The sequence below is a fragment of the Mytilus galloprovincialis genome, chromosome 1, assembly GCF_965363235.1.
Source record: "Mytilus galloprovincialis chromosome 1, xbMytGall1.hap1.1, whole genome shotgun sequence".
NCBI classification, from domain to species: Eukaryota; Metazoa; Mollusca; class Bivalvia; order Mytilida; family Mytilidae; genus Mytilus; species Mytilus galloprovincialis.
Genome location: NC_134838.1, coordinates 89,206,049 through 89,232,604, shown reverse-complemented (window position 1 = coordinate 89,232,604; position 26,556 = coordinate 89,206,049). Strand labels below are relative to the sequence as shown.

Genomic DNA, 26,556 nt, shown 5'->3' with positions numbered 1-26,556 from the left:
TTATACAAATAACATGTAACATATCGTATCATCTCGGTCTCTAGTAAGTGTTCTACCACCAATCTTTTGGTGTTTTACTAGTTCCTAAAGTGTTACCAAAGAGCTTACCATTAATTTTTGCAATAAAAAAATTGAAATAGTTGAACGAATTATTTTTTAGAGAGTAACACATTATTTGGACAATTCTGAAAAATTACATCTACAGTTTTGTAAGCGCATTTTTGGGGTGCGATCCTCTACGCCAAATTTTATGGTGTATGGAGAACTTGGAAGATATCCACTTGAACTGCAGATCAAGTTAAAAATGATATGTTTTTGGCACAAGCTTGCAGCAAACGATAAAAAATTATCAGGTAAACTGTACAAGTTACTTTGGTACATGCATGAGCATGAAGGTTATAATTTCAAATGGTTTAACTATGTAAAATCTGTGTTTAATGACTGTGGCTTTTGTGAAACATATAATATTCCGGAGCAAGTTGATAATAATTATATTAAAACTAATGTGAGGCAGAGTCTCCAGGACCAGTTTATTCAAAAATGGTTCTCTGATATAAATAACTCATCAAGGGGGGATTTTGTTTACACTTTAAAGAAGAGTTTTGCTTAGAACCATATCTGTTAAAATTAAGGCGGGGTCCTAGAGTAAATATATGTAAATTACGGGTATCATCTATGTAATACAAAGTTTCCCATTGAAACGGGAAGATGGAGAAATGTACCACGAAATGAGAGAATTTTTCCACTTTGTAAAGCTGGTCATGGGGATGTGCACCCCTATATATGTACATGTACCAATTGTGAAGTTAAAGATTTAAGGGGGAAGTTCATACCTCCATTTTATTTAAAATATACAAATGTTAAAAAAGTACTGGGCATTCTTAAATATTGTAATAATAATGTGCTGTCTAAGCTGTCAATTTTTATTCAAAAGGTAGAAAAGAGGCTTGTCTGATTTAAAACTGCAATAAACAAAGATTTATTTCTCAACATGTATAATTTAAAAATGTATACTGTATTTATTATGAAATATGTTGTGATTTATATTGTGTATAATATGCTCCTGTTACGCAGTCTTCTGCGGCTGAGTTTTCTTTAATAAACTATCATGAAACTATGAAACTATGATATTGTTGATATATTACGTGCTTTTGCACAGAAACACTTTTTCAAACTGTAGTAGGCGGGATAAACACTTATAAGTACCTTGATATCGTATTTTTAATTTATTATGAAGCCAGGAAATGGTGATAATCATGTTTTTTGTATCAAGATTGACAGTTACCAAGAACCCCGAATTGCGGATCTTTACAGTCACACCGGTGTTGGTAAATTCGTTTACGCAAAGTGTGTTGAGTTTCAACAACATAAATTAGTCCACAAAAGCAATTCTGTAAACGACATTGTCCGTTGAACAGTCCAAAAGCTCAAAAGATTAAGTACAATTTTTCCTCTTAAGTTACTCGTGAAATCAGGAGTCGTGATTAACATATAACATGTCTTACACGTGCTCCTTTTTCCTATGATGTTTAGAAGAAAAAATGATTGTTGATTCATTTGTAGCAGGTGTCTTTAAACAGTCGAACGTACTGGAAATGGTTTTAATGTTCAAAAGTGTCTAAATTTTTTAAAGCAGCAATTACCGTTCTGGCTGTAACAAGTTAAATCAGCGATGCTTCCGAATGATATTCCGTACAAATCAAATGATACAGTGGTCCGTGTAGCAGAAGAAGACATTGGTAACCCGGGCGATGTCCTAGCCAGTTTATTTCTTTGTATTCTTTTAATTGATCATACATTAAGCTACCAATATAATGATACCTTAGTGGAATAATCTACCAGCAGTAAAGTTTCTTCTAGGAACTCCGATGAAAATTCCAAACGAACAGTTCCTGATCAAATGACAAAACCAAAAGCTCAGACATCAAACGAAAGGATAACAACTTTTCTATTCCTGACTCTGTACACGCCTTTTCTTATGCAGAAAATGGTGGATTAAACCTGGTTTTATAGTTAGCTAAACCTCTCATTTGTAAGTCAGTCACATAAAATACCATTATATTGACAAACATGTGTAAATAAAAAACAAACAGATATAGAAGGTAAAAATGTAAAAAAAAAAAGGGTACAGCAGTCAATATTGTGCTATAATTATAACCACTACCAAAACACACAAATATATCAACAACATTTAAAAAAAAAGACATATAGGCAGAGTACACTAGCAAAACCCAAACATTTATGATAGCACAATAACAGATCGACGTGATGTATACGTACCAAGCCTCGTCAAATGGATTTAACAGTAAAGGTACTTATTAAAAAAGACAAATAAAGGAAAACTATAACACGTTGTTAAGATGATAAACAACGCCAGTACCTAGAATCTTTACTTGAAGCCTATCATGAATTGTTTGTGAAGTTGATATGGAGTATTTATCAATATGGTCGTGGAATCTTCCGATGAACATTTTTGTGTAATGTCGATTTCGATCAGTCGTCTTCATAACCCTTATGGAGAAGTTTTTGTATTCGAAGCAAAATATCCTATAAACACCTGTCTACTGTAAACCTGCCTGAGCATAACATATCAATTGCTCTATGTGAACTCTATAAATTAGGAACAGGGTATGTTACTGCTGGGAAATGGGAAGTTAACATCATGAAAGCCGAAATAAACACGCTTTTTTTCTATTAATTCTAATGTGAATGCGTTCGCTTGTATCAATACCAATACGAGAACGCGTTGATGCAGATTTTCTAGTTACGGTAGCATCATTAACTAACAGTGCAATTGGATATATATGATTTTAAACTATTCCCTGAAATGTTTGTAATTGTGTTTTGTTCATTATTGAAGGATGTAAGGCTTTCGTCCGAGTACTGATTACAGGGGTGAGTGTTTGTCTCATTGACCCTTTTTTTTCGAAATCATCAATATGTATGAAAAATGATCTGTACAAATTTGACACTATGTTTTATCTATTCAAGGATTTCTAGATATCATTTTCGATGTATTTGTTGTTGGAAATAGTGTGGGTTTTTAAAATTAAGATTTTGTAGGCTTTCTAACAAGGAATTTGCTACAATTCCTTTTGTTTTGTAGAAAACATCGGTAAACTTCTCTTTTGATAGTATACGCTACATAACTAACGGATTTGAGTGAACCTAATGTAAGGGTTTTCATATGCAAGAACCGGTATCATATACATGTTTCGGACCATATGAGTATTTGGACCATACGCGTATGGTCATGACCATATGAGTATAATACTCGTTTGGTTATTGACGGGTCAGACCATATGAGTATATACCCATATGGTCATGACCATACGCGTATGGTCCAGATACTCATATGGTCCGGAACATACATATATATTCTAATATGGGAACAATCTGTGGTAATCTTACTTGATGCACAATCTAATTTGACACAACTTTGGACGCAGTCTGATTTTAGTATATCATTCCCAAAAAATAAAGGCAACAGTAGTATATCACTGTTCGAAAGTAATAAATCGATTGAGAGAAAACAAATCCGGGTTACAAACTAAAACCGAGGGAAAAACATAAGAAGAAAACAACGAAACCACAGAAATACTAAAGTGCAACAAATAAAACTAGAGACTCGAAAGAGCCTGTGTCGCTCACCTTGGTCTAGGTGCATACCAAACAAAGTACACAGATGGATTAATGACAAAATTGTGTTTCGGTGATGGTGATGTGTTTGTAGATCTTACTTTACTGAACCTTCTTGCTGCTTACAATTATCTCTATCTATAATGAACTTGGCCCAAAAGTTACAGTGGAAAATGTTAGTAAAACTATGAAAATTGTTAAAAATTGACTATAAAGGGCAAAACTCCTTAGGGGGTTAATTGACCATTATGGTCATGTTGACTTATTTTTAGATCTTACTTTGCTGTACATTATTGCTGTTTACAGTTTATCTCTATTTAGAATAATTTTCAAGATAACCAAAAACGGCAAAATTTTCTTAAAATTACCAATTCAGGGGCAGCAACCTAATAGCAATTATTGTTTATCAGATAATTGAATTTAATGAGGCTACTGGCGTATGTTGTTTTTGGATTTGTACACGTGTTTGTATTGTAAATCAAAAGTGTCCGTTTACACTGTCTTACATTTTGGGAACGCCTCTTGTTAAGAATGATTACTATCACGTGCATTTTGTTCTTAAGAGTGTAAAGCACGTTATAACTTTCTCACATAGCATCTGTTTCTGGTGAGTCGGTTATAGATTTTAGTAGTGACCCAGGGCCCTCCCAAACATCAACTGGGACAGAATCTAACATATTTAACGAAAACATTCAGTTTTCACAAAGCCTTCCCTGTCTTGAGGAAAGTTTGTTTGACCAAATCGGGTGTTATGTACCCATGAAACTAAAAGATAAAATTTGGAAACATGAATTTATCGACCTAAATTTGTTGATTAAATCTCCTAGAGAACTGGCAAATTTTCCTGACCATGAAGGTGATTTAGTTGTAAAAGGGGGTCACATGCGGATTGAATCTTTACCATGTCGCGCTATACCAAATATACACACATGGACAAGCGCTTTCACGATTTATATGAGTATTTTGCTAGAGAAACAGAGTTCTTTGGCCCAAGAATTGCTAAAGTACATGAGAGATATTCGTTTTGCAGCAAATAAATCACACGGTTGGGGAACATACGATGAGCAATTCAGACTCCGCAAAGCACAAAGACCTCAGTCATCTTGGGCTGTCATAAACCAAGACTTATGGTCATTTTATATAACAACAGCTATGAGAGATCAAGGTCAAAGTAATGAAAGTAAAGTAGGTTTCAGTTCTCAAAGTGAGCCTCTTCATTCCTTTCGTCAGTCATCAGGCCAACAAAATGTTCAGCAACCTAGAACATGCAATGCATACAACACAAAAGGGAAGCGGTGTAATTTTAACCCCTGCAGATTCAAACATGGATGCTCAGCATGCGGAGGTCAACACCCAGCTTATTTCTGTAAGAGACATTAAAATGGCAAAACAGAGAGACACATTTTCACTTGGTTTTTCCCCAGTTAAGGTTGAAAATTTAGAAATATATTTACATGATTACCCCCTTTTAGAACATGCCTCGTATTTATTGTCCGGCTTCAAATTTGGGTTTTCTTTACATTACTCAGGACCTCGTTTACCTACAGATTCCAAAAATTTAAAAAGTGCTATTGAGAGACCAGACATACTTCTTCAAAAAATTAAGAAAGAAATAGATGCAGGGCGTGTTGCTGGTCCCTTTAAGTTTAGGCCTATTCCTACTTTACGAATCTCGCCATTGGGATTAGTTCCAAAGGGAAAGGACGGTCAGTTTAGAGTTATTCACCACTTATCTTATCCCGAAAATTCCTCCGTCAACGATTTTATTGATCCAAAGAAATGTTCAGTTGTCTACTCAAATATTGATGACGCTGTCGATGTTATAAAATTATACGGAAATAAGACATTAGGCAGCAAGTCCGATGTCCGCTCAGCATTTAGATTACTCCCTATCTCGCCGATTGATTTTGATCTTCTTGGTTTCAAAATTAATCAAGAATTTTATTTTGATAAATCCCTCCCTTTTGGAGCCTCAATTAGCTGTGCTTTATTTAACAAGTTTGCGTCATTTCTACACTGGGCGGTTTCTGTAAGACAATCTGAGGGCGCCATTGTACACTATCTTGACGACTTTCTATTTTTGGGAAGGGGCGGAACTTGTCAATGTGCTGACCTGCTTCATACTTTCAAGGTTATTTGCAATGATCTGGGAATTCCTTTAGCGGATGAGAAAACAATCTCTCCCACGACTCGGCTTACATTCTTGGGTGTAGAAATTGACACTTCCGACATGACTCTCCGCTTACCTTCAGATAAGCTTGATGAATTGCTTCAAAAAATTTCCTTTGTTTTAAAAAGCAAGAAGGTCACGCTAAGAGAAATGCAATCCCTTTTGGGTTCATTAAACTTTGCATGTCGTGTTGTCGTGCCGGGGAGAGCTTTTTGCAGAAGATTGATTGATTCAACGATTGGTTTGAATAAACCACATTACAGAATAAGAATAACTTCGAACATAAAAGCTGATCTTTTGATGTGGAAATCATTTTTGAAAAATTTTAACGGTCTTACTCTTATGCCAGATAGACTATGGACCTCTAACGAGGCGCTCGAATTTTACACAGACAGTGCTGGGGGGTCCACACTTGGTTTCGGCATATATTTTAAGGGTAGATGGGCTCACGGGTTATGGCCGAGAACGTGGCATGAGCGCGGTTTATTGTCTAACATTACATTTTTAGAACTATTTCCAGTCATGGTAGCGATCATTCTGTGGGGGTCTGAACTTAGAAATAAAAAGGTGTTGTTTCATATTGACAACGAAGGAGCAGTGCACATTATTAATAAGAAATCATCAAAATCATCAGATGTCATGGTTTTAGTTAGACGTTTAGTTCTAGAAACATTACATCATAACATATTAATTAAAGCAGATCACGTCCCAGGTAAGGTCAATACTATAGCTGATGCTATTTCTCGTTGCCAGTGGTCCCGTTTCCGGAACCTAGCACCAAATGCATCTCTGACACCAACTCCAATTCCGAACCAAGTATGGATTCTATAACAGAGGAATCAGCTAGACTTTTTTCTGATTCGTTAGCCGGAAATACATGGAAAAGCTATTCAAGAGCGAGATCTGTTCTTGATTCATTCCAACTTCTATATACACTGGATAAAGTATGGCCAGTTCCTGTTGAACAGTTAGTACAATTCATCGCTTATTTATCATTGAAGCATTTTTCTCCAGCTACAGTTCGATTATATATAAGTGGCATTTCTTTTTCTCACAAGGAACGTAATTTAGAGGATACTACTAAGAATTTTGTGGTATCAAAAATGCTTGAAGGTTTACACAGAAATCACCCACAGAGAGACAATAGGGCCCCGGTAACATTACCATTATTACGACAGATTACAGACGCTCTCCCTAGTATTTGTTCATCTACTTATGAATCTTTATTATTTAAATCTTCATTTATTTTGGCATTTTTCGCTATGTTACGTGTAAGTGAATTTACGACAAAAAATAAATCTGATTCTAGTACCGAGGCACTGCAATTGTCGGATGTGGTCGTGTCAGATTGTCAATTAAAAATTAACATTAAGAAAAGTAAAACGGATCAGAGAGGTTATTCAACGTTCATTGTGATAAATAAATACAGAGATAACGCGAACATTTGCCCTGTGTTAACCTTGAAGAAATATTTAGCTGCACGTCCTGCGGTTTCAGGCTGTTATCATTTATTTATGCATTTTGACGGATCACCGCTTACCCGTTATCAACTGTCAGCCATGCTAAGAAAGTCAGTTAATTTTTTGTAACATTCCAAACCCTAACCTTTTGAAATCTCATTCATTTAGAATTGGAGCCGCCACAGAGGCGAGCAAACGTGGTATTAATGACGAAACTATTAAAAAATGGGGAAGGTGGTCGTCAGGTGCATTTGAGCGTTACATCAGGATTCCGTGGTGAAAATAATTTCAAAATTTTTCAATTTCTTTATATGTACATATAGAACAGAAGTATACAACATTATAACAAACTCCTTAAATAGTTTTCGGTTTGTAGGTCATGAGCTGCAGTCAACTATTTGGATAATGGGATCTTCTATTCCCCATTGGGCTGGCATAACAGCTGCTAGCCGATCTGGTGGGAAAAACCTTAATTTGGATAGGCTTGGAGTACAAGTTAAATGGATAACTAAATCAGGAATGAAATGGAAAGATCTGGATTCATCTTTTGAAAGTGAAATCAAAAAGTGGCCAGCCCCTAATTATATTTTTATACATCTAGGTGCAAATGATTTAGTTTCTATGAAATCAAAAGAGCTAATAGAGAACATCAAATGTTCAATTTTGAGAATAAAGGTTTTTGCACCTGACATTAGAATAATTTGGTCAGACATTTTACCAAGGCCCTATTGGCATGGAACATTAAGGCCAAAGTTAGTGGAAATAACTAGAAAAAGAGTCAATTGTGCCGTAAGATCATTTATAAAGACCGAAGGCCAATATATTTCGAGGTATCCAACTATCAAAGCCTCTGAGCACAATTTATTTAGACATGACGGCTGCCACCTGTCACAAGTCGGTATTGGCATTTTCTTAAATAACATTCAGGCTGCCATTGAAACTTTCGTACTCGGTGTTGCTAAGGTTTTCCCACCAGAAAAATGAGCGCAGAGAATGTTTGGTGGTGAATGGGGATTTATAAGACCCCCATTCATTTGGCGGTTCAGGGAGACAATAAACGGACTTGGAACTGTCCCCCTCTGGCACATATCTCTACCCTACCGGCTCTTTAGTGGAGGGTATCAAATAATTTCCTAGGGTTCACTCTTGTCATCAAGAGGAATCCCCTCCACTTCTGGTATCAGAAGGGAGGTGTCATCTCCGCAGTACACGTAATTCAGGTTGTTTGCATTTAAAAAATCGGAGAGACTGTTGTTTTCAGAGGTCTGTGTAAACAGAGGGGGGTTCTCCGTCCAGTCCACTCTTGCACGTAGGAGGGATGTTTTGACACTTATGTTATCATAGGGTCACCGATATGCTCTTTTCAATCCTTTGGCTATCGGTTTGTTTGTCTCCCTGGAACTGGTTAAACATTTTATCTGCGGCCTATCAAATATCCACACATACATATTTTGTACATATACTTGTTGTATTATTAGTAATAAATATTCTATATTCTTTCTACAATTTGTATTGTCTGTTTTTAAGCGCCAGTAGTCCGTTTATTAATAGCAATTATTGTTTATCAGATAATTGAATTTAATGAGGCTACTGGCGTATGTTGTTTTTGGATTTGTACACGTGTTTGTATTGTAAATCAAAAGTGTCCGTTTACACTGTCTTACATTTTGGGAACGCCTCTTGTTAAGAATGATTACTATCACGTGCATTTTGTTCTTAAGAGTGTAAAGCACGTTATAACTTTCTCACATAGCATCTGTTTAGCTTTATACAAACATTTTGTTATAACAAAAAATCCCACCCACGCCTCCCAATAAATCTAATTTTAAATATTTTAATTACTACTTATCTATTATATCTTTTTGTAGTAAATGCATTTATTTGAACGATATTGCTGTGCCAGTTTGTTGTATTTTTCAGCTTCACGCTGTGTGACAGATGTTGATGTCTTGATGGACTTTGTTTACTGAGAAGATATGGAGAAAAGTGTAGATTAATTGATAAAAAGACATTTTTATTCCTTTGAATGCTGATAAGACATTAGCAGTGTATGATTGACTTTTAATTTGTCTGCGTTGATTAGACACTATCAGTTTATAATTGACTTATTACTTTAGCGTAGTAGAAATTTACACTTAATTTTTGTTTATGAATCTAACTTTAAATTTAAAGATTATATTTTGGTTATACAAAATCTCGAATGTCGCAGATCCTTTAGGGGGCGGTTCAGGGAGACAATAAACGGACTTGGAACTGTCCCCCTCTGGCACATATCTCTACCCTACCGGCTCTTTAGTGGAGGGTATCAAATAATTTCCTAGGGTTCACTCTTGTCATCAAGAGGAATCCCCTCCACTTCTGGTATCAGAAGGGAGGTGTCATCTCCGCAGTACACGTAATTCAGGTTGTTTGCATTTAAAAAATCGGAGAGACTGTTGTTTTCAGAGGTCTGTGTAAACAGAGGGGGGTTCTCCGTCCAGTCCACTCTTGCACGTAGGAGGGATGTTTTGACACTTATGTTATCATAGGGTCACCGATATGCTCTTTTCAATCCTTTGGCTATCGGTTTGTTTGTCTCCCTGGAACTGGTTAAACATTTTATCTGCGGCCTATCAAATATCCACACATACATATTTTGTACATATACTTGTTGTATTATTAGTAATAAATATTCTATATTCTTTCTACAATTTGTATTGTCTGTTTTTAAGCGCCAGTAGTCCGTTTATTAACAACGGGTTGTCCGGTTCATTTGAAAATTTCAGGGCAGATTGATCTTGACATGATAAACAATTTTACCCCGTCAGATTTGCTCTAAATGCTTTGGTTTTTGATATATAAGCGAAAAACTGCATTTACCCTTATGTTCTATTTCTAGCCATAGCGGCCATCTTGGTTGGTTGGCCGGGTCATCGAACACCGAAAACTAGATACCCAAATGATGATTGTGGCTAAGTATGATTAAATTTGGGCCAGTAGTTTCAGAGAAGAAGATTGTTGTAAAAATTAATGACGACGGACGAAGACGGACGCCATACACAAAGTGATGAAGAAAGTTCACAATGCCCTTTGGGTCAGATGAGCTAAAAACGACAATGTAACACACACAGTAACAAACTATAAGATAACAACTGCCATTTTCCTGACTTGGTACAGGACCTTTTTAGAAAAAAATGGTGGGTTGAACCTGGTTTTGTGGCTAGCCAAACCTCGCGCTTTTATGGCAATGTTAAATATAACACTAAAGTGACAACATTACAGTACACTACAGTAAAAATAACTGTTCAAAAAGACTATTCAGGACAGAGAAATACAGAAAAAAAACAATCAAAATTACATTTCGACTGGCAAATAGTTACAAAATGTACCAGGCTTATAATTTGATAGGCCAGACGCTAATAGCTAAATAACTAATTCTTTTTTTACAGAAAATGAGCTACCTAAATATCTTACTCCTTGTAAAATTTTGTGCACATCTATAATTTAAAAACAATTCAATTGAGGAGAAAATTAGATTATTAAATTTAAAAATATCGATAAACTATGCCTTTAAAAAAACTATAGAGGGTGCAGTATAAAAGAGATGATTATAGGCAATGTGGTCTTATAAGAACCAGGTGAAATTATTGCTAAAAATAATTTATAAGAATGAATACAATTAAACATATATGTAATGATTTTATTTGAGTCAACACAAATTTATGACATATAAACCAGTGTAACACATGGTAAGTACCATGCATTAAAAACTGTCAGTAGTATCTCTAAATATATCTCAACATATCCTTAATTCTTTGCGTTCATAGAATTTACACTCACTGAAGTTCTAAAGGACATATCACCTGCGGCCAGTTATTCATGTCCGATAAAAAACACTTTACTTTATAAAAGTGTCAATTTTTTGTCTTAGGTTTCGTTCACTGAAATAAAATAAAAAGATTCTCTGAAAACTAACAAAATTAACTTAAAAACTAATATACCATTAAGATAATACAACGTAAAATAGAGCTATCATGATTTTAAATGCCGTCATAGTCTTTTTCGAATTAAAGAGAGAGTGTTTCTTATTTCAATTGACCAGTTTAGCTTAACATAACATATTTTTCTTATTATACGATACGCAAAGCATGTAATATATAAAAACATGTTGCAATGAAAAGACCGTTATTATTAAACAGATTCAACAAAGTCAACGATGGCAGTAATTTCAAAGTGATTAAAAATTAAGTAAAGAAAAGATAGAAAAATCAGTTCTTCGTGGAAATGACAGTTTGTAAATTTATCTTTTAATGAGCTGTTTGATAGTATTCAAGTACTATCGTTGCTATTTTAAATAATATCAGCCATTGAAACGAATATCGTTCTTCTTTTTTAAAAAGTGATTTTTTTTTTGGAATTTTTATACCCAAAGCAATACATAAACTCCACGGCGTATGTGCCTTTTCTAAGGCAGGCTATACTAAATCACTCTAGCTTGTACTGATTGGTTCTCAATGGTTAAGTTTCTTTTGTGCAAATGAAAATATAATATCTTGATACCAGTCACTTTGTTACTAAAGAACGAACGGGATACATACATGGTCTTTTTTCATCATCTGGAGCATCTGCTTCTTCATTTTCTGATCCGGGATCTTCTGAAATACTTTCTGTCTTCTTTTTAAGTTTATTTAATGCTGCATAATATTTCAAAAAACTTTCCATTGACCTCCTTCCTTGCTGCAATTATATAAATCATAGCCTATAGTACAATATATTACTGTTGTTTTTTTTTTTGTTTTTTTTTTAAACCTGCTTTACGTTTGTCAAAAACATATTACTCAGATTTAATTCCCCGAAATAGAATATGCCCGTCATAGGTACAATTTAAATTACTAAAGCCCCTGTCACACTGTCACGTTTTACTACGTTTTGAATAAAATTGTCCCGTTGTTTTGAAAAATAGATTTAATAAGGTTTGTGCTACGTTCTTATCATGTTTTGTTACGTATTGATATGTGTAGACCCACGTTTCCACCGCGCATTGATACGTTTCGATACCTAGTAACTTTAGTTGTTGTATTTTTAAAACATACGGGGCAGGTCCCGTTTTGAACAAGGGATCACTACGTTTTGTTACGCTTCGTTGTACGTATATTCCCGCTTCGCTACGCTTTAAAAACGTAGTAAAACGCAGCTTTTGAAACATGACACTGTGACTTGGGCTTAAAGAATTTCTAATATAACGAAAGATGTGCAAACATCCAATAGTTAGACAATCAATCCATCATTTTTTCTATAAAACGGTTGAGCATGTATTATCTAACTAGAGGCTCTAAAGAGCCTGTGTCGCTCACCTTGGTCTATGTGCATATTAAACAAAGGACACAAATGGTTTCATGACAAAATTGTATTTTGGTGATGGTGATGTGTTTGAAGTTCTTACTTTACTGAACGATTTTGCTTCTTACAATTATATCTATAATGAACTTTGCCCATTAGTAACAGAGAACTATATTTGGTAAAAATTTACATATATTTACCAAATTAATGAAAATTGTTAAAAATTGACTATAAAGGGCAATAACTCCTTAAGGGGTCAATTGACCATTTAGGTCATGTTGACTTATTTGTAGATCTTACTTTGCTGAACATTATTGCTGTTTACAGTTTATCGCTATCTATAATAGTATTCAAGATAACCAAAAACGGCAAAATTTCTTTAAAAATTACCAATTGGAGGGCAGCAACCCAACAACCAGTTGTCCAATTCATCTGAAAAATTCAGGGCAGATAGATATTGACTTGATTAACAATTTAACTTCTTGTCAGATTTGCTCTAGATGCTTTGAATTCATAGTTATAAGCCAAAAACTGCATTTTACCCCTATGTTCTATTTTTAGCCGTGGCGGCCATCTTGGTTGAATGGCCAGGTCATCGGACACATTTTTCAAACTAGATACCCCAAAGATGATTGTGGCCTAGTAGTTTCAGTGGAGATTTTGTAAAAGATTACTTAGATTTATGAAAAATGGTTAAAGATTGACTATAAAGGGCAATAACTCCTAAAGGGGTCAACTGACCATTTTGGTCATGTTGACTTATTTGTAGATCTTACTTTGCTGAACATTATTGCTGTTTACAATTTATCTCTATCTATAATAATATTCAAGATAATAACCAAAAACAGCAAAATTTCCTCAAAATTACCAATTCAGGGGCAGCAACCCAACAACCGATTGACCGATTCATCTGAAAATTTCAGGGCAGATAGATCTTGACCTGATAAACATTTTTATCCCATGTCAGATTTCCTCAAAATGCTTTGGTTTTTGAGTTATAAGCCAAAAACTGCATTTTACCCCTATGTTCTATTTTTAGCGGTGGCGGCCATCTTGGTTGGTTGACCAGGTCACGCCACACATTTTTTAAACTAGATACCCCAAAGATGATTGTGGCCAAGTTTGGATTAATTTGGCCCAGTAGTTTCAGAGGAGAAGATTTTTGTAAAAGATTAATTTAATTTATGAAAAATGGTTAAAATTGACTATAAAGGGCAATAACTCCTAAACGGGTCAACTGACCATTTTGGTCATGTTGACTTATTTGTAGATCTTACTTTGATGAACATTATTGCTGTTTACAGTTTATCTCTATCTATAATAATATTCAAGATAATAACCAAAAACAGCAAAATTTCCTCAAAATTACCAATTCAGGGGCAGCAACCCAACAACCGATTGACTGATTCATCTGAAAATTTCAGGGCAGATAGATCTTGACCTGATAAACATTTTTATCCCGTCAGATTTCCTCAAAATGCTTTGGTTTTTGAGTTATAAGCCAAAAACTGCATTTTACCCCTTTGTTCTATTTTTAGCCGTGGCGGCCATCTTGGTTGGTTGACCAGGTCACGCCACACATTTTTTAAACTAGATACCCCAAAGATGATTGTGGCCAAGTTTGGATTAATTTGGCCCAGTAGTTTCAGAGGAGAAGATTTTTGTAAAAGATTACTTTAATTAACGAAAAATGGTTAAAAATTGACTATAAAGGGCAATAACTCCTAAACGGGTCAACTGACCATTTTGGTCATGTTGACTTATTTGTAGATCTTACTTTGATGAACATTATTGCTGTTTACAGTTTATCTCTATCTATAATAATATTCAAGATAATAACCAAAAACAGCAAAATTTCCTCAAAATTACCAATTCAGGGGCAGCAACCCAACAACCGATTGACCGATTCATCTGAAAATTTCAGGGCAGATAGATCTTGACCTGATAAACATTTTTACCCCATGCCAGATTTGCTCTAAATGCTTTGGTTTTTGAGTTATAAGCCAAAAACTGCATTTTACCCCTATGTTCTATTTTTAGCCGTGGCGGCCATCTTGGTTGGTTGACCGGGTCACGCCACACATTTTTTAAACTAGATACCCCAATGATGATTGTGGCCAAGTTTGGTTTGATTTGGCCCAGTAGTTTCAGAGGAGAAGATTTTTGTAAAAGTTAACGACGACGGACGACGACGACGACGACGGACGACGGACGACGGACGACGACGGACGACGGACGCCAAGTGATGAGAAAAGCTCACTTGGCCCTTCGGGCTAGGTGAGCTAAAAATGAGAAAATCAGACGAAAATTGCCTTTTTATATGTATCATGTTCAATTGGTTCAGGTGTTTTTTCTTATTCTGTTCATTAAAAGTAGTCATAACTTCTTCAACTGTAATCTACATTTTTTTACAAGTTAGAACATAGACAATTTATGTCATACCTCAACAACATACGCTCTATCTTCTGGCTCCAAGACAAAATCGGATGTTCCAACATGACCAGTATTGATTCCAACCGTTCTGTCGAAGTCTCTTTCCTATAAAATATTCATCATTGGACCATTATGATAGTTTATCTCTTGTTTGGCAGTTGTTTTTTATTCGTTTCATTCGTTGATATATATCGTCTACAGTTTTATTATGTCAAGTTTTATGGACTTTACCCTTTTTGAATTTCCTAGTGGTGGATATTTCTGTTTTCTTTTCTTTCGTTTATTCATAAACATTATACAAGGAATCAACTCCTCTAGGAATAACAACTAGAAAATGGACTTGTGAAAAAACAAGAGATTGATAGTGTGTGATAAAGGTACTTTATAATGACTTCACCTCTTTTGAATATGCCTTGGAGTTAATTTTTTTTGTTACAAATTTTTATCCAGATTATAAAAAAAATCCATATCTATATGTGCGTTTATTCAGATAAAAAACGTATTTACAAAATTGAAAGTTATCAAACCCCTTCTTACTGTCTATCTGCCTACCATAGTTTATTTGGTAGTAGATGACAATCCTTCATTGTAAAACATATGTCAAATGTCAAATTTAATTTTTTTAAGGTAATTACTCTTACAAGAAGTAGTCACTCAATAAATAATTTCAGTAATATTTTCCAGTTAAAAGTTTTCTGTATTTTTGTAATAGTTTCCATATAGAAGAACAAGACTAAATGCGTCATAATCGTCCATTATAGGTAATTTCTTCTAATAGAAGAATCGTGATTGGTTCGGAGATCTAAAATGGTTGACTATTACCGTTGTTACAGCTGCTTTCTATTTAGAATAGTTTTCAAAATACAAACCATTACAAAATATATTTCTGTTTCCTGTCTCCTTACCTATAGTAAATTATCAAGTTTAATCAAAGCAGTTATGGTTATTCCGGCATTCATACCTATACCACCCTTTTAATGACGAAATGTTATCATAGGTTGAAAATATTTGACGTACATATCTTGCAAAGCGAAGACAAGATAAAGTTAAGTTTGTATTTGCACCAAATTTTGGAATTCGATCTTCAATACTCGATTTTAGAGGATATTTAGAATTTTCATTTTGTCACTTGATAGTACACATTGTAATATGGTTCCTGTATATTTGGCTATAAATCACAAGAGTGATGCAAGTTTGTATCGAAATACATTTTTGGAACTCACCTCGACAAATACTCTTTTTACGTTCGTAAGTAGTGCATTTTGTAGAGTGTCAAAAAATGAAAATAGTCCAGTAATATCCTTCCGCTGATATCCAAGAAATCTTTGTTGCAGACATATACCGGTGCTTTGAATAAAGTTCACTAACTCGTGGTACTGAATCTGTTAAATAAAGTGAACTATGTTAAGGTGTCATATTACATTATTACATACAACCCTGTAAAGTATTTTTTTATGAATTAGATTTGTAACTATTAAGATTCGTAAACAATAAATATCTTAGTTAGACAACTTTATACATCAGCAAAAAGTGATGTTACATATGATCACGTCAAAAATGTGATAAAGTTTTGGTAAAACACTATATTAAATACTCGCAGTACACATTAGATAATTTTGCAGCCGATTTCCATTAAAAGTGTAGGTCTACGACTGTCAATACATCAAAAACTACTTACCTCACCATTTCCATCTTTGTCCAATGCCTCAAAAGCTGTTGCCGCATTGCAGTTTTCACCAAACAACAAGTTGGCATGTTCTGTTGTAAATTCATCCTTAAATTGAAAGACAATAGTTGTGTTAAAACACCAGTACTAACATACCTTAATTCTATTTTTAAAACATTTTGGAATGCAAAATAAGAATATTTTAAAGAAATGTGTTATAGTCTTGTATCTGTATTGTATTTTATTAATGTTTACTGACTCAGTCCTCGACTATACATTTACAAGCTTAGACACTTGAACAGTAAGAATCCTCTAAAAATTAATAAGTATGAAAAAAGACTCAAAAAAGTAAAATAACAAAAATATCGAACTCCGAGGAAAATTCTAAATGAAGACTCAATAAGCAAATGGCAAAATAAAAATCTCAAACCCATTAAACGAATGGATAAAAGGCTTGTAGTAAAAGTGGTTTTTACTTTTGAACTAAAATATTCCAGTAAAAACCATCATAAAATTTGAAAAGATTTGTCTCATTTTAAGTCAAACGTAACCCATGGTTTTCCTTTCCCTGAATGGCTTAATTGCCTGCAAATGCATCATATTTATCAGATATATATATATAAACCCTACATGCAATTAAACAATCAGATATATAAAATTAATCATATTTGTATTAGATACACAATCATTGGATCAAGAAATGTCAAAAGTTCGAAAGGTTAAGTATATCAAGGGCTAATCACAAACTGTAAACAGATAATAAAACACCATGACCAAATGTTCAAAACACATCATATATCATTCGAAGGATGGACAATGCAGATCACCTGCTAAAACAAGCAGCAAAACCCATGTCTCAAAGTTGTTTCCTTAACTGTTATACTGAAAATTTATATGCATGGTTTTGAAATGCAAGGATGCTCATGATTATTTGTGCTTGTTCACATCTAACTATTATTTTCAATTTAAGTTTTTTAAACACCGTTAAACTATTGTTCCTCAAATGTTGTGTAACTCCCTTCATGTTTTAATATTTCTTGACTAGTTGATTGAAGGTGTGTTAACACAAATGTTTGAAACAAAATGAAACATTATAATACTTGGAAGAAATGTACTGGAAGACTTAAAAGATATAGGATTGCAAAAACCATTAAAATGTAGATTGGGAGAAAGACAATAACTATTTGGATAAAGATATTTACAAACTATACTTAAAACTCATGCAAATTTCAACTTTTATGTTCATCTCGTTTTTACCATTTCTTTTGATATTTGTACTTGTGTATCTCACAATGTATGACACATTTACTGTCAATAATCAAATATTAAGTTGCAATAAAACTTTTAGTATGACTTTTGAATTTTGATTGTCTTGTCTTTGGTAATAAAATTGTTTGAATAATATCAGGATTTATTATAATCTTTTTTTCTTTTTTTTATGAATAAAACAGCACTCAGTTTTCTACGATACATCAAGTTACCTTGGGTAGAATGAACAATGCTCCCTCTTATGAACCTATCTTTAATACATATCTAAATACATATCTGAATACTTTTAAAACAAGAACCAACTACTAGTATCTAAACAATCAAATGCCTGCAAATGAACTTGAAAATATACAAAAATTGGCTAAACGAATAAATATCTAATTTCATGCATAAAATTAACAAGATAAACATAAAATTGAGGTGTACTTTATTATTTGTTAGAATTCCAACAGTTTCAATATTGTGTCATTGAAAGAAAGTATGTAATTCAAGTAAACGCTTTTTTTTACCGAAATTATAAAAACACATAGATATAATGTATGTTTATAGGGGTAAGGTTTGTCAATGAAAGCAATTAATTTTATCATTGTTACATTGTAATGGCATTTCATTGTAACAGTGGTGTGACATCTAAGTCGGCATTTAAATTAGTTGATAGGGATATAGAATTTCGAAAATTTATCAGTCTTAAGTTTCACCATAAACATTAAAATGAGTGTTAATGCACTTTTCTCATTTTTTTAAGCTGAATTTTATGATCTGGATATGATCTTTTTTAAAATGGTTTCGGATTTACAAAAGGTGGTCTCGAACATCGCTAGTTGAATTCGCGTCTAGAGCGATAAATTTATGTCATTTAAATATTATTGTTACTTGGTCGTTAGCATTCCTTGTTGACTGTTTCTGATAATAATTACAACTCAGCAATTTTATAGAGTCGTGCTTGCATGAACATGCAGATTTAATAGCATGTCATCTAAGTGACAGAATTTAGTTTCACAATTTACCTAGTGTACATCCGTAGTTAATTTCGCAGCAGGATTCGCTCAACCTTATTGTCAATTCCCGTTTGTTTTGGTTCTCTAACTTTCATTTCTTTGATAGGATTCGGATTCCCTCAAGCGTTATTGAAAAAAAAGATATACGTTGAAATGTGCATCTGATAAAACTTTGAAGCTTTTAATCTTTCATACAATAAATCAACATTTTTCATCTCTATCCATCTGCTCTAGAGAAAAACACGCCGTTTTAACACCGTTTTGTGTTAATACGCATACAGAAACAACCAGAAGACCAATAGTCTTATCTTGAGCATTATATTACGATTTATAATTATACAAACATATATAAATTTACAAGTCCGCGATTTGACTGTGTAAATTCATTTTTCATGAGTAAAAACATGAGCGTTGTTGTTCAAGCCTACGTTATGCAGTTAACACTTACACTGTCTACGCATCTGAACATACGTAAACTAAAGTTGTCTTAATTTGAACCCTTCTTATGTAAAATAATATAAGTAATAGTAATGACACAAAAAAAGGTTAACAGAAATAACAAAAATTTGTGGACAGGACAACTGACCGTATCATTTACCACCAAATTGCCTACTGCGGAAAAATAGAGGATCACCCAATCGACAAAACAACATTAAGCAATAGTAAATTCTTATTATTGCATTTTAATGTCTTATGTATTCAGAATTGTCTTTCAAACATATATCAGTTTCCAAAATATCATACTTTGGATCTGGGGAATATGAAAGGTTTTTATCAGCCATATAGATCTCTCTCTATCAACAAAAGAATCCTAAATTTAAATCATAATAATAAAATAGTTAATGCATGCAATTTAACCAATAACTGCGGAACGTTTTTTTTTTAATATTTCTTCCTATGTTTGGGTTATAACACAGACATTTGTGAGATAACTCAAACATTCGCATAATAAGGCTAACTACACAAACCTTAGAGAAATAATACAAATATTTGCGTTATTTGAAACGAATAGAAATATGAAAAAATGATTTATGTGGCATAAATACGATTCCGCAAGTTTAACCCGAAATAAACAGAAATTACATTGGGATATATTGTTAAACATGCATTTCTATTCCACTTAATATGAGCATTGACACGTAAGTTTGTTTGACATAGTTATGTGCTGCTCATACTAATACTCTTGAAACATTTCTTTACTTGATGCACTATATGTAGGAGCTATACCGAGTACAGCTGAGCTTTTAGGCATTTCGGCTAAATATGTTATTGTTTTCAATATAAAGAGGGACCCAATTAAAAATATCTTCTCGTTATGTTAAAATCCCTCATATCTGTTAGACTTCAAATGGCTTTACAATGTTTCTTGTCAACAGTTTGATTATACGTTGATATTTTGTGCTTCTTATTCATATTAAGTGGAAAAGATTTCATCGACACAAACGAAGGAGTTTACACTAATTTTAATAATAACAAAACATATTATACGACAATAATGCAATGAAAAGTCATTCATGCACAGACTGGTATATCTCTAATCGAGAAATTACTATGACTTCATTTCTCAGTATCCCAAATTTATTATTTCAGGATATTAAGCAATGAACTTGAAAATATAACAATATGTTCACTTGGAGGAGAAAAGTTATCTCCACTTGGATTCTACCTACCTCTGTGATGCCACCTGGTTTCACCTTCGTAGATAAATAATATAATATGACCAAACATGTGAAAAAATAAGTTAACTGTGCCATTAAAAAAGAACTTGGTGGTGGGCTTTTTGTTTTTGCAAGTTTATAAATTATCGGTTAATTTTTAGTATAAATGTATTTGTACATTTCAAAGTGAAGACTATTAATATGTATTTGCACATAACCGACAAAAACAATAAAATTAACAAATGTGAAAGATATTCCAAAAATGTAATGGATAAGTTAATAAAGGACAACCATTTTTTTTTTCTATGATAGTTTTCTTTTTTTATGACATAGAACTAATAGTGTGTGATAGTATATAGTAATAAGTGTACAAATTGTAAATTAAAAAAAAAAAAAAAAACAGATGACACATATTTGTTGTAAAATATCAAAGCGAAGCTCATACATTATAATATTCTTCATTCATGCTGTAACTCTGAACAATATATGAAATAATGAGAATAAGAATTAAATGATCAATTCCACAAAAATGTGTACAACTATTAAACAAAAAACAAAAAATATAATAAGAAAAAGTGCATGGAAGAACACATGAACCGGGTGTATAATTCTATACCTGAAGATCTAGCTGTTTGTATTGATCTTACATTTAGCATGACTTTTTAACTTTATATGACGAGAACCTTAGTTTGGTTCGAACTGGTCAATATAGTATCTTTATACACAAACATGTCTGTTTGAATTGCTTTAAGTTGGCGATTGTTTTCAATGAACTTCATTTACCTCAAACCCCACAACCAATTCCATGCAGGTTAATATAAGCCGGTTATTCTTTATATGTTCACCAAATTCAGCTGTCGGAACAGCCCGCTGCTTTCTAAATCTATCCGACATCATTTGTTGTAATAAGCTACATAGGTGATACAACACCCTATGAGCGTCGTGTTGTAATTTTGGTGATTTTAAAAGCTATGTGTTAACAATTTATGAAAATATTAGAAAATATTTGTTTAATATAACAGTCTGAAATGTATCGCATACTCTACTGATCGTGATTGAATTTGATGTTGAAATTATTTACTACATGTATTACATATAATAAGATAAATGTTATATAAACCGTGTAAGATGGACATGACCAATAAACAATCATTCCATTCATCAAATTAAAGATAACCTACAGCTTATAGCATCTGAGAAAACAGTTGTACAACGGTTAGATGATCTTTAAGACGGACAAAACTCCTTACGATAATTCCATACATTAAAGATAATAAATATATAGCTTAATATATTATCAGAGAAACTAACAATTAAGCATTGACTAAACAATTATGAAAATGAAATCAATGTCCGAAGGACACTGCCAGTCAGACATGTACACATACACGCATTATTTTCACCAGATACAGTTGACCTTTAATGCATGACATTTCAGAAAAAGAGGTAACCACGAAACTTTAAAAGTTGGAATACATCATTTACATGAATCAAAAGGTCAATGTCAAATGGTTGTGCAACGGGTGGTAAATGGGATTCTAATGATATATTGTTTTAATATATATTTTCTCAGTGGTAACAAATATATAATATATATATTTTAGCTAAGCTTAAAAGACAGTCTAAAAATAAGGCTTCTTGTTTGCAAACTTCCGCCAAAAATCGGTAAAAAAATGTTGTATATATAAATAAGCAATTAAAGCTGGCGTCCGATTACTTTGAACCATATTACCTTATCAATCTGAAGTTAACGATTTATGAACATAATAATTATGTCTAGTTCATCATTATAAATGATTAAAACATCGGCTAAAAAGAATATACGAATCCTATGGTCGCATATGACCAAAGTATGTTCATTTTCATAGTATAACTGGAACCTTTGTTATCCAAAACTTCTTTCTCGATTTCACGTAAGCAATAATTGCCGATGATACAACCTTCCCTCACAGACCAAATGAAGCATAATTTAAAAACCAGAGGTCATCATAGGGACTTTGATATTAAAACTCTCGAAATAACAAATGTAAAACAATACTTGTATCTAATAATTGTTGGAGTGTATTTCTGTAGATTGCAACTAACTTCCAGAAACAGCAAAATCACCTTTTCCTGAACAGTGTGGAAAAAAGTATGAATAGTTTTTCGTTCTGTATGAATGCTTAACAGTCTAGAATTATAGAATTATGTTTTCCGTCATATTCATAAAAGGTAATAATAACAACACAATATCTTGACTACAATGAATTGCCAAGTTGACTGAATGTATCGCACGCACACTGTTTCTTTATAGTGTTTTCTTTTTGGGGGGATGGGGATTTAGGGGGGGGGGGTGATGACATAATGTCAATCAATCAATACGTTGTTTCACTATGTATTAATTTACTTACATCTTTGAAAGCATTATCTAGTTCTGTTCTGTCAATTTTGTCGTCTTCGTCCAAATTGTGTTTCTTTAAAACCTGGAAACAAACAAAACCCATAGATAACCGTTAATGAGAATCTAAATAATAGAACAACCTTATATAAGAAGTTTTCATGGGCCTTTTCAAGCTTTATCAACAAAGAAAAAAGAAAAAAATAATCTATTTTAAAAATACATGTATGTAAAGGTATACCACACGTACATTGTAAAAAGAAAAAGAAGAACTGTCAATAAAGAGAGAGAGAGAGAGAGAGAGAGAGAGAGAGAGAGAGAGAGAGAGAGAGAGGAACATAAAAATAAATAAAGAAAACTTATTTAAATTACAATTTCAAAGAAAATAAAGCAGGTGTTTACACTCAAACCTTATCATTTTGACAAGACAAAAAAGAATAAGTCAGATATCAAAATGCTTCTCTACAAACCTTTTATATACAAACCTTATAAAACTCAAATCTTATATAACTAGTGTACCTTTAAGAAAGCATCCACAGCCATTGTAACTCTGCGATGCTCACGCTTGGCCTTTTCTTGTACATTTTTCTTTTCTAATTTCTTTCTAAAAACCAAATTAAAAAACTATGTAAATATAAAAAATGGGGTGCATTAAAACTGATAAACACTGAATATCGACAAATTTAACTTAAGTCAAGTTCCGCTATTTTCGAGTGAGACATTTAACCGTAAAATTTACCATTCGAATTTTTTTCACCATTTATTGAAATGTATCGTACAAGGCCATGAACAAGAATAGTGTTCACAGTGAAAATTTAACTGTCCAATCTTAGACCAAATCTAAAATAAAACGACTAAAAAAGGAATCCGATATACTTTACGAGATAAGTATACATATAGTTTGATGGTGTTTGTGAAAACTGATATTAGTACTTCGCTGAACTAGTACATTGTTTTGTTTAGGGACAAGATGGTCCCGATTTTAGATTTTCCAGCTGTGTTGAAGACCCATTGTCGGTTTTCTGCTCTTTGTTGTTGCTTTGACATATTCCCGATTTCCATTCTGTATTTTATTTAGAGTTAATGTGCACCAAAATTTTAATAAGCCCGAATAACGTTAAATTTTTTACTCAACTAAGCGTGATCTAGATATTAAACGTAATTCACTTTTTTTGTTTCGTTTATTTTTTTTTAATTAGAAATTTTTATTTTACTGTCAAGCATTCTTAACTTATACGCTCCCATCATGTTAATGTTTGATTTACAATAATAATAAGGCGTACATAATCATCAGCTTGGTGTCTTTGGTAAGTTTATTTTTAAAGCACCCACTAAACCGATGCGACTGATGGTTTTATTTCCACCCCAAGATTACCACCAGCACAGAGGTCAACTGCGTTTACATGAATTACCATTAAGTCATTAGGGAATGAAATAAAAATTGCCGTCTTCAATTATTTACTAGAAGTTTCAACGTAATTGGTAAGATCGTCGCGTTCGTATCTGACAGTCATTGCCCCAAGGACGAAATCAATAACCGTATTTCTTGATTTAAAATTTATACCAACAAATCCAGTACTTTAGATAAGATATGTTTGTTTACGATTATATAAGTAATTCAATTTCAATTTAATTCCGCTAGGTTATTACAATCGAATAGTTCAGACAAGTATAGGTTTCAAATCTCTTCAATGTAAACAACATTACAATTTTGATAATATGGGTTTAAAATGATAACCCTAAAGTTATAACAACAAATCGAATAAATCTGAATAGGCTAGCTATTCCTTTGCCAATGATTGCTATACTTATGATCAGTAACTGATTATATTGTTACACTTGCTAAAATTGTTTCGATAGGCTTTAACTCTGGTGTGGAAATTCTTTTGTGTAATTTTCAGCACTTTTGTTTTGAATGTCCACAAAGTGTATGATTCCAGATTCTAACTTGCTTCTATTATAAATTTTAAATCAAAAGTGGCAAGCTCCAAAATGTTTTCCTACAATAAATCTTGAGAATGTGTTGCATAAAATACAATAAATTGTTATTATAAAATCGACTTACTTGGCAAGTTTTGTGTTTGGGAACTTATCTAAATGAACCCCTATTCTTCTCTCTAAAATGTAACGGAACACATCAGATTCAGAATCAGCATACTGAAATGAAAAAAAAAACAAAGACATTAAAATGAAAATAAAAGTTGTCCTTAATACCATAGGAGCTAGTCTGCACGATATTATAATTATGAATATAATGTTAGTACTATTATGTACAAAATGTATCCAAAGGGTTGCTAATAGGAACATCTTAGTATCTAAGATGAGTTTTGTCAATTTAAGGATATACGAAAGGGTTTCATCTCAAAGGCTATTTTCAACCATTTTCTTAATCACTTATTGTAATTCTTGTTCTTGTCAACACGTACAATTTTAGAATGATTCAATCAAATGATGCTATATATGTTATTTTATTATATTCTTGGGTAAAAACACGCCCAGTAATTCGAGTAGACATTCGAAGAAAAGGCAAGAATTACAAATGACTATGTAATAGTGGTCCGACACATCAAATATTTTATAGATATTTCTAATGACAAAGAGCACAATGTTTTAAAAAAATCTTACAAGACTTCAAAATAAAACATTTGGGAAGAACTTGAAAGGAAATGTAATAATTTAAGATACAATTATAGAGATTTTACTAGTGAGTATGAGTATACATCCCGTTATTCTGTTATTGTTCTATGATCATTTTTGTATTGTAATACATGTATATCATTTTTGTTTATATGCTTTGTCTATATGCGCTTTTGTGTTTCTTTCATACATATAACGTGGTTCTGCGCTTATACATCCTGTCATTGTGTTATAGTGCCAATGTATTTTTACAAAATAAATAATAATTTTATGCAATTGTCATACAAGTGAGAGGTTTAGCTAGCAATAAAACCAGGTTTAACCTTCCATTTTCTACTTGAGAAAATGCCTGTATCAAGACAGGAAGAGACAGTTGTCCATTCGTTTGATGTGTTAGAGCTTTTTATTTTGCCAATTGATTAAATACTTTCCGTTTTGAATCTTTCCCAGAAGTTCAGTATTTTTGTGATTTTACTTTTTACATCCAAATAAAAATATTAAAAGAAATATGAAAATACAGGTAACATGTTACATTTTTATAATTGTATACACGCACTATTTGACATGCATGATAATTACATTTTAGTAGCACAAGGATTTTAATATTTTTACATATCTTTGTATGTCAATAATACCGGTTACATAATATTTTGAATAAAAAACTTGAGACTTGAATTGTTTAGGGAGGTATGACTCCGCGTCGAAAGAATTCTATCTGGATCAATACTGTTTACATATCAATTACACATGTAAATGCACACGTAAATCAACTTTAAACATTCTCAATAACATGAATATGTCAGTTTTAAAAATAGCATACAGGATTGTAAAAAATTTAGACATGACATTTATTATAGATATACTTTAAAGTTAATTTATCGATAAAATTGATACAAAAAAAAAACGTATCCAAAAATATACATATAGAGT

General features: G+C 32.8%; 1 protein-coding gene across 4 annotated transcripts in view; it reads right to left on the bottom strand.

Annotated features, from left to right (window-relative positions):
* Nucleotides 1–10,927: 10,927 nt before the first annotated feature.
* The window catches only part of LOC143043710 (uncharacterized), a 46,434-nt gene continuing 30,805 nt past the window's right edge, over nt 10,928–26,556 (bottom strand). For 3 of the 4 annotated variants that reach the window (XM_076215914.1, XM_076215908.1, XM_076215893.1), the window contains exons 9-17: nt 25,055–25,146; nt 23,509–23,593; nt 23,003–23,074; nt 20,625–20,648; nt 16,700–16,795; nt 16,245–16,403; nt 15,031–15,126; nt 11,847–11,985; nt 10,928–11,189 (exon numbers count right to left, since the gene is read on the bottom strand). In XM_076215914.1, the coding sequence (XP_076072029.1) occupies nt 11,176–11,189; nt 11,847–11,985; nt 15,031–15,126; nt 16,245–16,403; nt 16,700–16,795; nt 20,625–20,648; nt 23,003–23,074; nt 23,509–23,593; nt 25,055–25,146 (777 nt within the window). In that variant the 3' untranslated portion in view covers nt 10,928–11,175. The remainder of the gene's footprint in view (nt 11,190–11,846; nt 11,986–15,030; nt 15,127–16,244; nt 16,404–16,699; nt 16,796–20,624; nt 20,649–23,002; nt 23,075–23,508; nt 23,594–25,054; nt 25,147–26,556) is intronic. The other variant, XM_076215901.1, reaches the window with a different exon arrangement.